Source organism: Stegostoma tigrinum, chromosome 1 (assembly GCF_030684315.1).
Source record: "Stegostoma tigrinum isolate sSteTig4 chromosome 1, sSteTig4.hap1, whole genome shotgun sequence".
Taxonomy (NCBI): domain Eukaryota; kingdom Metazoa; phylum Chordata; class Chondrichthyes; order Orectolobiformes; family Stegostomatidae; genus Stegostoma; species Stegostoma tigrinum.
Window position 1 is genome coordinate 117,578,580 of NC_081354.1, and position 18,019 is coordinate 117,596,598.

Sequence of the window (18,019 nt, forward strand, 5' to 3'; positions counted from 1 at the left end):
TTGGAAAGGAAAATCTGTCTACATGTGACTCCAGTTCCACAGTAATGTGGCTGACTTTTAACTAGGCCCTCAGTGTTCCCTTACCACTCCAGTCTAATAAAGGGAAAGAAACAAGACAAGCCTCACCAGGGCACTGGCAAAGACAACAGTGCACCCAATGCTGTCAACACTGCAAAGCTCTCCTTACCAATATCTGGGGATTTGTTCCAAAAATTGGCAGAGCTATGTCATGGACTAGTCGAGCAGCAGGCTGGCATATTCGTTCTCACAGAACTATACCGTGATTGCAAACAATATCCCAGACATACCCAAAGAATATCGCTGGGTATGTCCTTTCCCATCAACACAGGGAGGACACATCGAGGGCAGCAAGTGCAAGAATATAGCTCTGCCCACTGCATGCCGCTTACTGTATTATTGCTTCACCTCATTTGTAAGCATGCCCTCCTAAACTCTTCATCGATCACAGTTAATCCCCTAACTTGATGGTAATGGTAGAATAGAAGAAATGCTAGGCCACAAGGTTGCAGATTGTTGTGCTGTGAAATGTTGCTGCTGTTGATGGCCCATAACTCCATGTGAATGCCCAGTTTTGTGTTACACTACATCTGCCCCACGTTTGTCCCATTTAGCAGGGTAGTGGTGCCACACCGCACAATGGATCTTACCCTCAATGTGAAGATCAGTCTTTGTCTCCACAAGGACCTTACAATGATCACTTCTATCAATATTGTAATTTGTGACAGGAAGATTGGTGAGGATGAGGGCAAGTACATTTTTCCAACTTGTTGATTCCTTCCTAACTTGCAGCAAATCCAAGCTATCCACTACATATGTTCAGGCTCAGCCAGCTCAGTCAGCAATGCAACTAACCAAGACCCTCACAGTGATGGACATTTCAGACTGGGCATTACATATACACTGAGTATATTTTGTGCTCTTATCTCCTCAGTGCCTCTTCCAAGTGCTGTTCAACAAGGAAGAGCACTGATTCATTGGTACATGGCAATCAGCAAGAGGTTTCCTTGCCCATGTTTGACTACTTCATTGGGTTGAGCATCGATGTTGACGATTCCCAGGGCAACAGTTTCACTGTGCTACCAACTCTAAGGGGACAGACATAATCAGGAATGGTGGTGGTGGTGTCGGGGACATTGTTTTAAAATGTGGTTCTGCGCGTACAACTGTAGTTATTGCTTGATCATTTTGTGGGACAGCTCTCTCAATTTGGCAGAAACCCCTAGATATATGTACAGTTGGCAGGACTGTTTGCTGTTGTACCGAAGTCAATGCCATGTGTTCTGTCAGCATCTTCTTCAGGCTTTGTAGCAACTGAATGGCTTCTTGGGTCATTTCAGAAGGTAGTTAAGTGCAACCATGTTTCTGAGAGTCTGGAGACACATGAAGGCCAGACCAGGAAGGGGTGACTGATTTCTTTCCCTAAAGAACATTGTCAGTTAAAGCCAGACTAATCAAGATGATTTTAATTTCAGATATTATTGAATTTAAATTTCACGATCTGTCATGCTGGGATTTGAACTCACTCGATTCCCCTCAACATTGCTGTACCCTGGGGTTCTGTTTGGCGAGTCCAGTGACATTATCCTCCACCACCAGCTCACTCTGATCCTCAATCCTTCACTAACTGCAAGTAATATCTTTCTATTGATTGCCCCATCATTTTGTAACTTCAAACACCTCCAGAAATTACCTATAATCTGTTCTCATGAAAACAACTCCAGTCTTTCAGGTTTCTCTTTACATTCACATTTTTCTATACCAGGTAACAATTCAGTGAATTTGATGTATGCAGAAGCCAGAGAAAGACTGTTTCACAGAATAGCATTGTCCAAAAAAAATTTTCTATTTCTCCTATTCTAATCAATCCTTTCATTTAAATGATACTGTCTTAATTTTATGACTCTTAATAGGAAGAAAATAGACTGATGTGAGGCATAAACTGCGTCAATATTGAAGGAATTAATTTAAAAATGTCACAATCAATGGCCTCACAACTGGCGTGTCACCCACGAATTGATTTCTTTTGAATTGTAAGTACATTATTCATATCTTCAAACTACATGTTATTATAGTTCCAACTATGTACATGTTCTCCATATTAAACTTGTGGACTGATGAACTGGAAGGGCATTCACATGAGCCCACGATCCATCAGAGGACAGTTGGCTGGGACTCCCAGTGGAAGTTGGGGGAGGACTGGTAGCAGTGAGGTGACAGCAACTGCCAGCTGAACTCACCCAAATCTGTCACAATGACATATTATGGATGTTTGTATATCATCCTCTGTCTCAAAATAACTAGGTATTGTGAGCATGCTAATAGGATCGCAATACAGCAGAACCAATCTTTGAGATATTGCTTTTTAAGGTTTGTGTGCTCTGCAGCTAGATAAATGAAATATTCACTATTTATGTTTGTTGTATGTTACTTCAGGTTCTCGAGAGATGTGGAAGCAACAGTATTACAATGGGATTCTATTAGCATTGTCTCCTTCCATTAATTTTTACAGGTTCCAATCAATTGGAAACTTTAGAAGTTAAATGTTATTCATTTGCATTCTATTTTCTGAAATAATTGGACAATTAATCTTTTATTCACCAGATTCAATAAAAACGTTTCCTTTTATATTAATTTTTTTATGTAAAATGGTTATATAACTCTCAACCTGGAAAGTTAATCCATTTTAAAATGTTCCTAAGTTATCTAGTTCCACAAACAAAATCAAGTTATGGTACTTTTCAAATTCTTACAAAACAGTGCTCCTGACCCAGAAAGAATGTCTCAGCATCTATTAGCTGCAATTTTCCGTTCATTAATCTATATTCCTACATTTTTTTCACAGGATGTGGTTGTTGCTGGCAAGGCAAACATTTATTTCCCATCCCCAACCACCTATGAGAAGGCAGTGGTGATCTGCCTTCTTGAGCCGCTGCAGTTCACATGGGTTGGGGGAGTGGGGATAAGGAAAGTGCTGTTAAGATGGCAGTTCCAGAATCTTTATCCAGCGATGCTGAATGTACAAGACATATACATGATTATATTTCTAAGTCATGATGGTGAGTGGCTTGGAGGGGAACTTGCAGGTGGTGGTGTTCCCAAGTATCTGCTGCTTATGTGCGCTAGATGGTAGCGGTCAGGATATGGAAGATGCTGTTTAAGCAAGTATGCTGAATTTCTTCAGCGCATCTTGTACCTGTATACACTGCTTTGTGCACACATTGCTAATCAAACAGTTCTTTTGTCTAGGCTTCTAGGGTATTGTTGGAGCTGCACTCATCCAGGCAAGCCAGGAGTATTCCATAACATTCCTAACTTGTGCCTTTTAGATGGTGGACGGACTTTAGGAAGTCAGGAGGTGAGTTACTTGCTGCAGTATTCCCAGCTTCTGACCTGCTCTTGTAGCTATTGTGCTCATGTGGGGAGTACAGTGGTGCTTCTGATCGATGGTAACTTCCCAGGATATTAATAGTGGGAGATTCAGTGATAGTAACAACATTGAATGTCAAGGAGCAGTGGTTACATTCTCTGTTACTGGTGATGGTCAATTCCTGGCATTTGTGAGGTGTGAATGTTATTTTCCATTTGTCAGCCTAAGCCTGGATATTGTCCAAATTTTGTTGTATTTGAACATGGATTTCTTCAGTATCTGAGGAGTCATGAATGGTCCTGAACATTGTGCACTCCTCGATGAACATCCCCACTCCTGACCTAATGATGGAGCAAAGGTCATGAATGAAGCAGCTGAAGATTGTTAAGCAATCTCTGGGGATACTTTCAGTTCCACATCAGTGACTGGTCCATTCATTTAGGATGCTCAGAAAATCTTTTTTTTAAAAAAAATATTCTGCTCACTCTACAAGGAGCCTGTTTTGAAATAACAAAAATGTTTGGTATCTGCGCATTATTAGTACAAAGGCATATTTCCTCCCCTTCTCAATGACTTCTGTTCAATGAGTACCAAAAGACTAAATGCTCACTCTTCATTTCCAAGCTTCAAAACTGAATATTGAAGGATATTAAACAGTGGTGACCATTATAATGGAGATTTATTTTGTCAAATCCAAAGTTCACAGGTGCATTTTCAAGCTGGGGTTATCAGTTAGCAACCAGAAGATATTATATTCCAAAAGTTTGCAATGAGAATGCTCTCAGGGTCACAGAAATACTCCCCAGTTTCTGGTAGAATATGCTAAACAGACTGCTGCTTGTTTACCTGTAAAGGAAGCTCTCCGTGTCCGAGTATGGCTAGTATAGTCCATTGGTGTGAAAGACCGTTTGAACGGTGTATCAGACTGAAATGTAACATATTTTGTAAGTCATTGCATTGAAGTCATTCCATGTCAATGCAGAAATTACTAAATAGAATTATGGACTACGGGGCCATTCCTATCTTTTCACAAAGACATTTTTAGAGACTTTAAACAGTAATTGTTTATGGGAACCATGCAATGTTGTGCTGTCAACAAAATATTCACATATTCAGGATCCTACTTTGAACTGTTTTAAAGGTAGCAATTTAGGGTAGGCTGAATTGTTGTATTAATAAGTTTCCTCTTTAATGGGAATCAGAATACTATGTTTGTCTCAGTGCAAAAACTATGCATACCACTATTCACAACATCATGACATCCCAAGTCCTCCCCTGGGTAATGAAGTGCTTCTAAAAGTGTAGTCATCCAGCTTTTGTTGAGAAAAACAACACAGAATCTGTGCATAGCAAGAACTTAGAGATAAATGACCAGATCATTTGTTTTACAGTCATAGAGTCATATAGCATGGGAATTTTGTTGTGGAGTTGTTTAATGAATGTAACACACTGATTGTCCATTATTTTCTGCACCGGATTCTCATCAATGTTGACTGGACACTTCAAAATACTGAAAGTTTGACAAATTAATCATTCTTTATTACTAGTGAACAAAATGGTCTGACTAGTTGGCATTTGATCGTCCATTGTGAAACTTGAGATTTAAATGCAAACCCAGACTCAAATTCTCCCCTTTACTGACTGTGAGTGTCCTGTACTAACTGAAATTGTAAACAGTCAGAAAATTCTGCACTTGCAGGAACCAGACTTATATTTTCACGCAAGGAGACTAGAATGAGAAAAATCACAGAAACTAGAACAATTCACTCTTGTGAAATAAGGTTGTACCTGAATATACTTAAGGTATGTTTCTGAGGCAGAGGAGAGGGTGTGCTTTGCTTCTTATCTAAATAAGCTGTTTCTGCCATCAGCTATTAAGCACCCATCTACTGCAGTCCCATTTACTAGGACTGATTGTAGCTTTGCATGCTATGGCACTTCAAGTGTTGATCTAAATAGGGTCATAGAGGTGTACAGCATGGGAACAGAACCTTCAGGCCAACTCATCTATGCCAACCAGATATCCCGAATTAGTCTAGTATCACTTGCCAGCATTTGGCCCATATCCCTCTAAACCCTTCCCATTCATATATCCATTCAGATGCCTTTTAAATGTTGTAATTGTACCAGTCTCCACTATTTCCTCTGGCAGCTCAATACATGCACCACGCCATTGCATGATAAAGTTGCCCCTTCGGACCCTTCTAAACTTTTACCCTCTCGCTTTAAACCTATGCCCTCTAGTTTTGGATTCCCCCACCCCAGGGAAAAGACCTTGTCTATTTGCCCTATCCTTGTCCCTCATGATTTTATAAACCTTCATAAGGTCACCCTCAGCCTCCAAAGCTCCAATGTAAATAGCCCCAGCCTGTCAGCCTCTCCCTGTAGCTCAAATCCTCCAACCCTGGCAACATCCTTGAAAATCTTTTCATGTTTCATGTTACACAACATCCTCCCTCTAGAAGGGAGACTAGAATTGCATGCAGTATTCCAAACATGGCCTAACCAATGTCCTGTACAACCTGCAACATAACTCCCAACTCTTATACTAGGCGCATTGATCAACCAAGGAAAGCATAGCAAACGCCTTCTTCACTATCCTATTTACCTGGGACTCTACTTTCAAGAAACAATGAGCCTGCACTTCAAGGTCTCTTTGTTCAACAACACTCCCCAGGACCTCACCATTAAGTGTACAAATCTTGTCCTGATTTACCTTTACAAAATGCAGCATCTTACATTTATCTAAATTAAACTCCATCTGCCACTCCTCAGCCCAATGACCCATCTGATCAAGTTGTAATACTTAAATATTATGTTGGTTCCTGCCTCTATGATACTTTCAAGCAGTCGGTTCCCAATATCTCTGGGTGAAAAAAAACTTCTTTAGATCCACACTGAAACTCCTACCCTTTTCCTTAAATCTTCATCCCAGATTGCTGGCCCCTCTACTAACATAGATACATAGATTCCATACAGTGTGGAAACAGGCCCTTCGACCCAATAAGTCCACACCGAACCTCAGAGCATCCCACCCACACCCTCACCCAAAGGGGAAATGTTTCTTCCTATCTCCCCTCATCATGCTCCTCATAACTTTGTACACCATAATCAGGTCCCCCTCAGCCTTCCCTGCTTTAAGCAAAACAACACCAACCTATCTAGTCATAGCTGAGATGTTCCAGCCCAGGCAACGTCCTGGGGAATCTCCACTACACTCTTTCTAATGCAATCATGTCCTCCTTTTAGTGTGGTGACTAGAACTGCACAAAGCACTCCTACTATGGCATAATATCTTGTACAGTTCCATCATAATCTCTGTGACCCCTTGCAATGCCTCAATGAATAAAGGCAAGGTTCCTATATGTCTGCACAATCACCTGAACTATTGTACCGGCTGCCTTCAAGGATCTGAGGATATGAACAACAAGGTCCTGCGATCTTCTTTACTTCTGATGGGACAACTATTCATTGTGTACACCTTTGCCTTACTAATTCTCCCAAAATGCATCAGCCTACACTTTTCAAAATTAAATTCCATTTGTAATCATTCTGCTCATCTGAGCAGACCATGTATATTTAAACTAATCCCTTCTGCTTGCCCTTGATCTATTGTCCTCCATTTCTTGTGTATTTATGTGCTTATCTAAAAGTCCCTCACGCCATATTGCCCACTCTTGTGAGATCTGTAAGATTCCTCCCAAACCCCCACCAACACCATGGCATCATCTTGAAGAGCAGCAAGGGAATATTCTTCAGAGTCCTGGCCAATTCTCACCTCCTGTTGACATTAAAAAAAGGACCGATCATCTGGTCATTATCCCCTGCTGTTTGTCAGACCTTGCTATTTCCAATAACGTTTTCTAAGTGTCTTGCTAGAACATGCTTAATACTAAATTCAACATTTAGGGAATAGTTAGCACAACATACAATGATGTAATACAAACTATTTAAGCTTCTGCAGAATACAAAAAGAAACTATGCATTCATACCCCAATATCACTAATATTTTTATGTTCAGGAATTTATTTAAAATAACATCAAAGATCCTACCCGAAACGTATGTGTAGTATTTGGCCGTGAAGAAGTGTCTATTGTGATCAGTCGTTCCCTGAGAGTTCGTCGGCCTGTTCCTTCCCCAGTGGCACTTGACACTCTGCTATGTGAGAATCTTCCCCTCTGTAAAAGACAGTTTTTAGTATCATTTTAAACCGAATGATTAGTAATGATAATCTAATGTTTGTAAATATCAGGGCGGTGATGGCCTTGTGGCATTATCACTGGACTGTTAATCTGGAGACCCAGATAACATTCTGGGGACGCGGGTTTGAATCCTGCCATGGCAGATGGAGAAATTTGAATTCAATAAATACCTGGAATTAAGAGTCTAACGATGACCATGAATCCACTGTTGATTGTTGGGAAAAGCCCATCAGGTTCACTAATGTCCTTTAGGGAAGGAAACTGCCATCCTTACCTGGTCTGGCCTACATGTGACTCCAGACCCACAGCAATGTGGCTGACTCTTAACTGCCCTCTGGGCAATTACGGATGGATAATAAATGCTGCCTGGCCAGTGATGCCCTCATCCCGTGAATGACTAAAGTAAAAAAATGTAGAAGATGTACCACTATGGAATGTTTGAGAAATTTATCGTGAAAACGGACAACAGGAATCAATATTGGTGATTAGTCATTACTTGCATAAAAAGCCAGCCAGTTTCTTTTTTCAAATTTCTTTTCCTCATTATTACAAGCACATATTAATTGGTAGTTCTCCATGCGTACACCTAGGCAAAGTGCTGGTAAATACTGAATATGAAAGCAGCATCACTGTAAATATTAAATGTGAGGGATCACGGATGGTGATCAGAAGTGGGAATTCTGCCCCAGGTCACTGAAGTTATGCTCCCAAGAACTTGGCTTCAAAATCTTACCAGCACCAACACATATAAATTCAGGTAATTAATGCAGATTTAACTCTCAAAACATGAATCTATCAAGGCCTCCATCCATCTTACCAGTTGATATCTTGACCCAGGTAAGGGAAGTTGTACTTCTGTTGATTCTGTATGAATAGGTGGTAATTGGTTAATACGAGTAGTGTGTACTGGGGGTGAGGATGGCCGATCAGTGCCAATGTACCTGAATAGGTGAGAATTAAAAGCCTCTTTAGCTTTATAAAAATATTGCCTTTGCTCTCAATCAGATGTTGTTAGGGTGCTATTTAAGACTTGAATGAATGAGTAATCACAAACTGCACCATAGAAGCATCGTTATATATCATCATAGGAAAAACATCACTTCCAATAATCGATTAATGATATAATGCTGAAATATGAATGTCCAATTTTATATTATGTATGGAAATCTTATTCGATGAAATGTAAAGTAATCTGCAGAGGCTTTCAATGAACAGTCTAACTTGAATCATTTATATCCATCAGCTGAATGCCCATGAAACAATATGTCTGAGTTTGACTATTTAAAAATATTACAAATTACTCAAGTTCAAACAGGATGTTTGTACAGCACTAAGTTGTTTAACTTTCAGCTGTACTTGCCACTACAGTACTTATTGATAGTCACTGATATACAATAATATTTGTTAGAATGGACAAAGACAACATTAATGAGAATAGCTTTAGCAGCCACATGCAAAAAAATTTTAAAAATCTTTTATTTTTGTATTCACATGTCGGATGTCAGTGTTGCTGGCTGCTCCAGCATTTATTGCCCATTTGTAGTTGCCCTGGAGAAGGTAGCAGTGAGCTGCCTTCTTGAAACACTTCAGTCTATGTGCTGTAAGTTGAGCCACACGTTGGCACGAGAGCAAATTCCAAAATTTTGACCTAAGGACAGTGAAGGAGCGGTAGTATTTTTCCAAGCCGGGATGGTGATTTCCTGGAATTGTGTCGGGGCGGGGGGGGGGGGGGGGGGGGGGGGTGGTTGGTGGTGGTGGCGGGATCTTGCAGGTGCATCTTATTCCCTTGTCCTTTTAGGTAGATGTGGTCATGGGCTTGAAAGGTAGGAAGGATCTTTGGCAAATTTCTACAGTTCACGTTGTAGATAGTTTCTTAACAGTTGATCACCCCGAAACAGTCCCCACCATTTTAACTCTGCAGCATTAGGTCTACAATGACCCCATTTAATTTTTTTTAGATCAACCTGTTCAGACACATAATGACATACCTCTAGGAGAGGTGGGATTTGAACCCAGTTTTCTGACACCATCACTGGGCCTCAGGAGCTTTTGGCACCTTCAGCAACCTGGAGGGTAACTGGAAAATCCAAATCAGCCTTCTTTCATTAGTGTCACAAGAGTTTCGTTAAATCTCAACAGGTTTTTAATGAGCATAATCAGCTATCCAGACAACCCAGTCAAACATGTGTTTCAGGCTTCCCTGTGGAAGCTGTCTAGTGGTCTGATCAAGTATTATCTTGTACACTACCGGCAGTGTGAGCTACCAACATACAGGTGACATAAGGTGGTTTTCTGGTGTATACAGCACTGTTGCTGTGGTCCTTCTAGTTATTGGCTCCAAATAAAAAGCTGTTTATATAAGTGTTTATGAAAAAAAATAAAGGAATCAAAAAAATTTGATTGGATAACTGAGGCCATACTGTAATTTATACAAAACTCTTCTGGCTAATTTTCCTTCATCTAACACTTTAAGTAATGATTTATACCAATTTGTTCTCACTGTTCTCACATCAGGACACAGTACAGGTACAGTGATAATGGGAACTGCAGATGCTGGAGAATCCAAGATAACAAAGTGTGGAGCTGGGTGAACACAGCAGGCCAAGCAGCATCTCAGGAGCACAAAAGCTGACGTTTCGGACCTAGACCCTCTAGCTCTCTGATGAAGGGTCTAGGCCCGAAACGTTAGCTTTTGTGCTCCTGAGATGCTGCTTGGCCTGCTGTGTTCATCCAGCTCCACACTTTGTTATCACAGTACAGGTACAATCTGCTTAACATTTAAGCTTACCTCTTAAGTGTTAAATGTTGATATGATTGGTGCCTTACTCCACTGGAGACTTTAGCAGTGCTTTCAACATACTGACTACTCTTGTAAGTCGAAAAAGTGTTTGCACTGTAAGATAAGCAGAAAAATTATTTTGGTAAATCTAATTGACTCCTACATGATGATATATCTTTATTAAGAGCAGTGATGTAATGGACTAGATGAGAAAATTTCCTTCAACACCAGATTTTTTCAATTCCACTGGTAGCAACTTGATTAGGATTCTCATGAAATTATCAAAAGGATTTCGGTTGTGGAAATGGAAGTCCTTTTTCTAGAGTGTTTAATGAAGGTTTTCCCTCTGGTAGTAATTTTAGCCATTTGTGTGATCCATAGGTAGTTTACACCAATAGCTTTCAATAATGTTTTATGCTTTGAATGAAACTGAATGTGCAAACTATTCAGTTTATTTCTTTATCTAACTCTTCCTATGTATCATCTATGCCTGCCAGCCCATGATATTTCACTCCTTTATCCCTATGCCTTCCATGCCAAATTTACCCAGTGTCCACTATGGGGAAACCTCAGGACAGATGCAAGTATGAAATATGCAAAAAAAGTTTCAAGTGTTGGCTGATCTATTCAGTACTTTTAACAAAAGTACAGCCAATAAGAGAGAAGGTCAGAAGTCACACAACGCCAGATTATAGACCAACAATTGACTTCACAAGCTTGTGATTTCAAATAAACCCGTTGGACTACAACCTGGTGTTGTGTGACTTCTGACCTTGTCCACCCTAGTCCAAAGCTGGCACCTCCACATCGTGACTTGCTTCAATATCTTAATTTTTCATGGAAACAAGTATTTGCATTCATTGTTTCACTTCAATATTTTTATAAATGCAAAGAGGGGTCACTCAAGCTATGACCTGACTGACAATTGTGGCAATTACCAAAGGGGACAGTAGTCCGTGACGGCCACGATAAAAATCTTCCCATAAAAATTTGGCAGGGTCTTGGTCTTAGGCAAATGTCAGGTCAAATTTTGTACCATCAGGACAAGATCAATGGCTTTCAGCAACAAAGCAGGTAGTGAGCTCGCTAATCAGCCAATTAGATTTAAGCATTCTCACAGACAGTTTAATTAACAACTTTAAGTTTCAATTATCCGAGATTCACTCTTTTCATTCACTGCTCAAATCATAACTTTCAGTTCACTTCTAGCCATTCTGTCTGCACCCACACAAATTATTTTGCAAACCTAAGCTAAGATTTTTATTTTAAATTGCGCCTTACAGTTTAGTTCCTCGAAGAATTTCATCACTGTAGACATTTGCAGCCTTTGCCTTCAATAGCTCTGAGCTGAGGGATGGCAGCTTACGTTGTGAACCTGTCTTTCGTGAAGATACCTGCATGATACGGGATGCAGATAGAACACTATAATCTGTACTCCGTCCCAGGCGATTACGTATTGTGGACAAAATACTGGAGCCTGTGCTGAACTGCTTCTCATTCTGGTCAAACCTTTAGGTCGGGGGGAAGGAAGACATTACAAATCACATCCAATACACACACACTGAAAGCTCCCGCAGAACCTATGAATCCAGATTAAAAGAAAATCCATATTAAGAAAGTACCATGGGGCATCTCAGGCCCACTCTGTCCAAAATTTAACCGATTCTTCCCTCAAGAATGTATCCTATGCCACTTCCCCAGCCCCCTTCCCCTACCACCTCTTGATTCCCAATTTTAAGAAAATTTAACATATTTCTCTTAACAGTGCCTGAAATTAAAAAGATTTAGGAAGAACACCAGGTAATGTTGATGTGGTTAGGACATTGCAAAGAGATATTTATTATGAAGATATCTTTATTTTCTTATACAGATTCATGTTTAAAGATTAAGGAGATACATGGACCAGTATTTACTTCTAAAGGGATCACTAAAAGGACACATTGGAGCATTTTTTTGTCAAAAAAAAACTTTTTGGAAGTCACATGACTTAAACTAAACATTTTGACTCATTTACTGAAAATTATGTGCCTGGGTTTATGGCTATCAGGACTCTAACTTTTGTTTTGAATTTTCTACAGAGTTCAGTTGGGATACAGCTGCTGAGACACAGAAGCTACACAGCTCGGTCTCTGCCTTTCTGACAAAACCCTTTGAGGGTCAAGCATGGTAACCGAAACACTGATCTACCTTTTCTCCTGGAAAGCTCGGAATTCCTCTCATTGTTTCCTGAACAAATTGAGTCTGCAAAGGTTGCCGCAACAACTGCCTGAGTTTAGTAACATCTATCTCTGTATGTCAATTAATCAACTGAATGCCATCTATTCTATTATGAAAAGTAATTCATATCTTATTCTCTATTTTTATTTGTTCATGGGATTTAGGCTTCTCTGGATGTACCAACATTCATGCCCATCCCTGACTGCCCTAGAGAAGGCAGTGGCAATCTGCCAACGTCCATGTGGTCGAGGCAGACTCAAGATGCCATTAAGGAGAGATTTCCAGGCTGCTGACCCAGTGACAGTAAAGGGGCTACTGTGAATTTGGTGCACAGAATAGTAAGGAACTAGAAAAGGAACTTCTAAGTGGTCTTCCCACGTTCTGTTGATTTTGGCTATCTAGATGGTGGTGGTCATGGGTTTGGAAGGTGCTGTCTAAGCAACCTTGATGAATTTCTACAGTGTATTTTGCAGAGGGTACACACTGCTGTAAGTGAACATCACCGGTGGAGGAAATGAATGTTTGTGGGATGTGGGTGAAACCAAATGGGTTTCTTTGACCTGCACAGTCAAGTTTTGTTGGAGCTGCACTCATCCAAGCAAGTAGGGAGTATTCCATCACCTCCTGATTTGTGCCTTGGCGGGCAGGGTTTGGGGAGTCAGGAGGTTAGTTGCTCATTGCAAGATTACTAGGCCCTGACCTGCTCTTACAACCGCAGTATTTATATGACTAGTCCATTTCACTTCTGATCAGTGGAACCTCAAAGACGCCGATAGTGGAAGATACAACGATGGTAATGTCATTGAATGTCAGAGGGCTATGGTTAGATTCTCTTTAGTTGAAGGTAGTCATTGCCCTAGCATTTGTTTCATACAAATCTCCCTTGTTACTTTTCAGTCCAAGCCTGGATATTGGTTGGGTCTTGCTGCATTTGGACATGGACTTGCTTTAGTATCTGAAGAATCAAGAATGATGCTGAACATTGTGTAATCATCAGTCCTCATCGCAACGTTATTATGGAGGGAAGGTCATTGATGAAACAGCTGAAGATGGACACGATCATGAGGACCACTTGAAGAGATGTCCTTGAGATTCAATAACCATAACCACTTTCCTTCCTGCCAGGTATGATTCCAACCAACGGAGAATTTTCCCCATGAGTTCCCTTTAGTCTAGTTTTGCTAGGGTTCCTTGATCCCACACATGGTTAAATGCAATCTTGTCATTAAGGACAGTCACTCTCACCTTTGAATTTCAGATCTTTTGTCCATATTTGAGCCAAGGTTGTAGCGAGGTCAGAAGCTGAGTGTCTCTGACAGAATCTAAACTGAGGTTCGTGAGCCCTAACTAAGGGCAGTTATGTTAACATGAAGCCTGAGCTAGCTGAAGTGAACTGGCTAGCTGAGGTGGGCTTTGGTAATACATCAATGAAGACACTGTGACAAATATTTAAGAGGATTTTAAAAAATGCTCAGGCAAAGCATATTCCTACTATAAAGGTAAATCTAAAGGGAGCATCCAACATCCATAGTTAACTGAAGAAGTTTGGTGAAGCATCAAACTCAAGGAAAAAAATATATAACTGCACAAAGTTGAGTGGCAAGTCAGATGGTTGGTCAAATATAAAGAAAGACAGAGGATGACTAAAAGGTTAATCACAAGAATGACCCATTTATTTCTGCTCTCTGAATGCTATTAATCAATTCTCAAGTTATGCCAGTGCATGACTCCTAATTCACAGCACTTTAATATTGTTTACTAAACTCCTGTGGGAAAACTTATCTAAATATGCTACATCCATTGGATTCCCCTTATCGAATCTGCTAATGTTAGTGAATGCTGGTAGCTCACTTTTAAAGATCTCAAATGCCTTGTCAATGCTTCCTTGTAATAATCTTCAAACAAGAAGCAAAATTCTGTTCTTAATGTTTTTCTGCAATACTCACTGAGTTTTATCAGGTAATCCTGCATGTCTCTGCTGAAGTGGCTTGGCTTGAATTGTCATCACTCCATTTAAGTCATTACGATAAGCATTTGTCATACGATAAGCCTACAAAGGTATGTCAGAAGAATGCACGTAATGTGACCAGTAAAAACAATTTTTGAAATGCTGAAATCATATCAGTAGTTAGAAGAACACAAGTAACAATAAAAAAAAACTCAAGTCTATTCTTAAAAAAACAGACTACAGGCTCAAACTCCGACAAAGAAAGGTAAACAAAGAGGTTTCAATTTAATAGAGGTTGGAGGATTTCTAAGGAATCTTTATTGTTACATTTAATATGTTACAAACTAAAAAATTCTTCCCACACTGTTTCCTGTAAGGACGCCATTCCCTTCTCTTGGTTTCTCCTTCATCACATCAGTTCTGATGCCACCTTTTACACCATATTTTCTCAATGTTCTTCCTTCACTCTGCCAAGGCTCTGCATCGACCACGACAAACATCTTTGGTCAGTTCCTCATGATTTTTTGCAGTTCAACCCTCACTTATTCTCCTCTCCTTCAGAGACATAATGGGGCTGCTTCTTAGCCTCACCCTACACAAAAGTGGGTTCAGAGTTCAGTCATTGACCTGCAATGTTAATCATGTGTTATTTTCTGCACAGATTCTGTCTGCCCTTATGAGCGGCTCCAGCATGTTCTGATTGTATTTCAGATTATCAGTTGCATTATTATTAAGCTATTTTTAATGCAGGGAAATAATTCTGCTTTGTCAATATAGGAAAGTTAACACAACAGTTTGTGAAATACAAGGGACATAACTTCAAAATGCAGCTTCGGACCACCCACCAAGGGAGGATTTTAAAGACACTCAATGCATATTATTTCCTTTGTAAACACAGCACTGGTCACCAACCACTGGACCACAAGAAGCATTTGACCATAGACCACAGGTATAGAATTAGGCCATTCAGTCCACTGAGTCTGCTCTGCTATTCGATTATGGCTGATACGATTCACAACCCCATTCTCCTGCCTTCTTTCTGTTACCCTTGACTCCTTACTAATCAAGAACCTATCTATCTCTGTCTTACATATACACAATGACTTGACCTCCACAGCCTTCTGCAGCAGATTTCCACAGAAGAACCCTCGCCCCACCCTTGGCTAAAGAAATTCCTCCTCATCTCATCTCTAATGAGTTGTCCTTGCACTCAGAGGCTGTGCCTTCAGTCCTAGTCTCTCCTACTAGCATCTCCATATCCATTTTATCAAGGCCTTTCTATATTCTGTAAATTTCAATCATATCCACTCCCTCATCCTTTTAAACACCATCAAGTACAGACCCAGAGCCATCATATGATGAGTCCTTCATCCCCAGGATCATTCTTGTAAACCTCTTCTGAATGCCTTCCAACGCCAACACATCCTTCCTTATCTACAGGGCCCAAACGCCGACAGTATTCCAAATGCATTCTGACCACAGCCTTAAACAGCCTCAGCAATAGATCACTGCTATTATATTCTAGTCTTCTCAAATTGAATGTTAACATTGCAATTGTCTTCCTAATTTTTATTTTGAACCTGCAGCATTTAGAGAATCCTGAACAAGGTCTGCAAGGCACTTAGTGCTTCAGATCTCTGAAGCCTTTCCCCATTTAGAAAATAGTCTAAGATGACAAAGTGAGGAGCTGGATGAATACAGCAGGCCAAACAGTATCTTAGGAGCTCACCTAGGTCTAGGCCCAAAACATCAGCTTTTGTGCTCCTAAGATGCTGCTTGGCCTGCCGTGTTCATTTAGCTCCACACTTTGTTATCTCGGATCCTCCAGCATCTGCAGTTCCCATTATCTCTAGAAAATAGTCTATGCCTCTATTCTTCCAACCAAAGTACATAACCTCATGCTTTTCCACATTATATTATGTCTGCCACTTCTTTGCCCACTCTTCTGGCCTGTACAAATTGTTCTGCAGCCTCCCTGCTTCCTCAACACTTCCTGTCCCTCCACTTATCTTTCTGTCATCTGCAAACTTTGCAACAATACCATCAGTTCCTTCATCCAGATCGTTAATGTATAACGTGAATAGTTGTGGTCCCTATATGGACCTCTGTGGACTACCAATAGTCAGCGGCTACCATCCCGAAAAAGACACTTCTTTCAGCCCTTTGCTCCCATGTTCCCACTCCACTTTCCCGGATTGCCCCCTGCTCTTACCAAGTCCACATGCCCCAAAACTGGCTGCTTCAACTGATAAACCGTAATAGCTGCCCAGACCGTGCACAAAGGCATTTACAGCAGAGGCAGAGGTCACCTAACGATAGCAAGCGCACTAGTACAACTGCATTTCTCCAAACAAACTCAGAGTCCCCACAGCATAGAATGAGGCCATTCAGTCCATTTGAGTCTGCACTGGCCGTCCAAAGAGCATTTCACCCACAGGCAGCCCTCAACCCTATCCCAGTAACCTCATATTTACCATGGCTAATCTAACTAGAATGCACATCCCAGGATACTACAGGGCAATTTGGCACGGCCAATCCATCTAACCTGCAAATCTTTGGACTATTGAAAGAAACCGGAGCACCCGACGGAAACCCACGCAGTCACATGGAAAACATGCAACCTCCACACATATAGTCACCCAAAGCTGGAATAGAACCCAAGTCTTTGGCACTGTGAGGCAGCAGTGCTAACCACTCAGCCAAACTGTGGCCGCTCCACAAACTTTTTCCGTCTCTTTAATGAACTGAAAATATTTTCATTTCAATTTTCATTATTTCTGTGTTTCCTAAAGTATTTGTGGTCGCTGTCCACTTGCTTGTTTGTTTCTAAATATTCAAACACCCCAGTAATTATGCTCCTTGTACCATTTCACTTATACACTTGATTGCAGCTCATGCCTCTTCAATTATAGGAAAAGAGTCTTACTGACAAATGCTTAAAAATGCACATTTCTGCACTGTTTGTTTCTTTCCCTCACGTCTTCTACTTCAAGGGCTGTGCTTCTTTCTAAGTACTTTAGTACCTGGAAGTACTCAATAGCCCCACCTCATACCCTAAGGATATCTTTTGTTCCACTGGTGATTTTACATTCTCAGTTATCTTTTCGATGGCCTCTAAATGGTGTCTCCAAATGACGTTGTTGGAATCAATGGACAAAGGCACAATGGGTTAATAGGATATCCCTATACCCACTATTTTGAGACAGGCACAGATCCAGCTATTTCAGATGAGTGAAGATTTCCATTAAAAACACAGATGCTTGTTACAAAAGCAGATCCATCTACTAATTTCTCCCACTGCAATTTTGAGATTGTCTGAGTTCTTTGCAGTGAATCAAATGTTCACAGCATTACATTTCACAATGGTGTTTCCAGTTTCAGCGTGACAAGATCTCAAACAGAAAATCTGTGATATGACTGGTATTTAATTTCCATCCAGATCTGATGCTCTGCTTAAACATATGAAGGGTAAAATTAAAATGTT

The 18,019-nt window shown here is 40.5% G+C and overlaps 1 protein-coding gene across 3 annotated transcripts in view; it reads right to left on the minus strand.

Moving 5' to 3' along the window:
- Positions 1–18,019, minus strand: part of LOC125452182 (protein FAM149A-like) — a 105,315-nt gene that overhangs the window by 4,015 nt on the left and 83,281 nt on the right. For 2 of the 3 annotated variants that reach the window (XM_048530283.2, XM_048530301.2), the window contains exons 9-14: positions 14,534–14,637; positions 11,652–11,879; positions 10,380–10,484; positions 8,409–8,532; positions 7,442–7,567; positions 4,235–4,313 (exon numbers count right to left, since the gene is read on the minus strand). In XM_048530283.2, coding sequence (XP_048386240.2) covers positions 4,235–4,313; positions 7,442–7,567; positions 8,409–8,532; positions 10,380–10,484; positions 11,652–11,879; positions 14,534–14,637 — 766 coding nt within the window. The remainder of the gene's footprint in view (positions 1–4,234; positions 4,314–7,441; positions 7,568–8,408; positions 8,533–10,379; positions 10,485–11,651; positions 11,880–14,533; positions 14,638–18,019) is intronic. The other variant, XM_048530292.2, reaches the window with a different exon arrangement.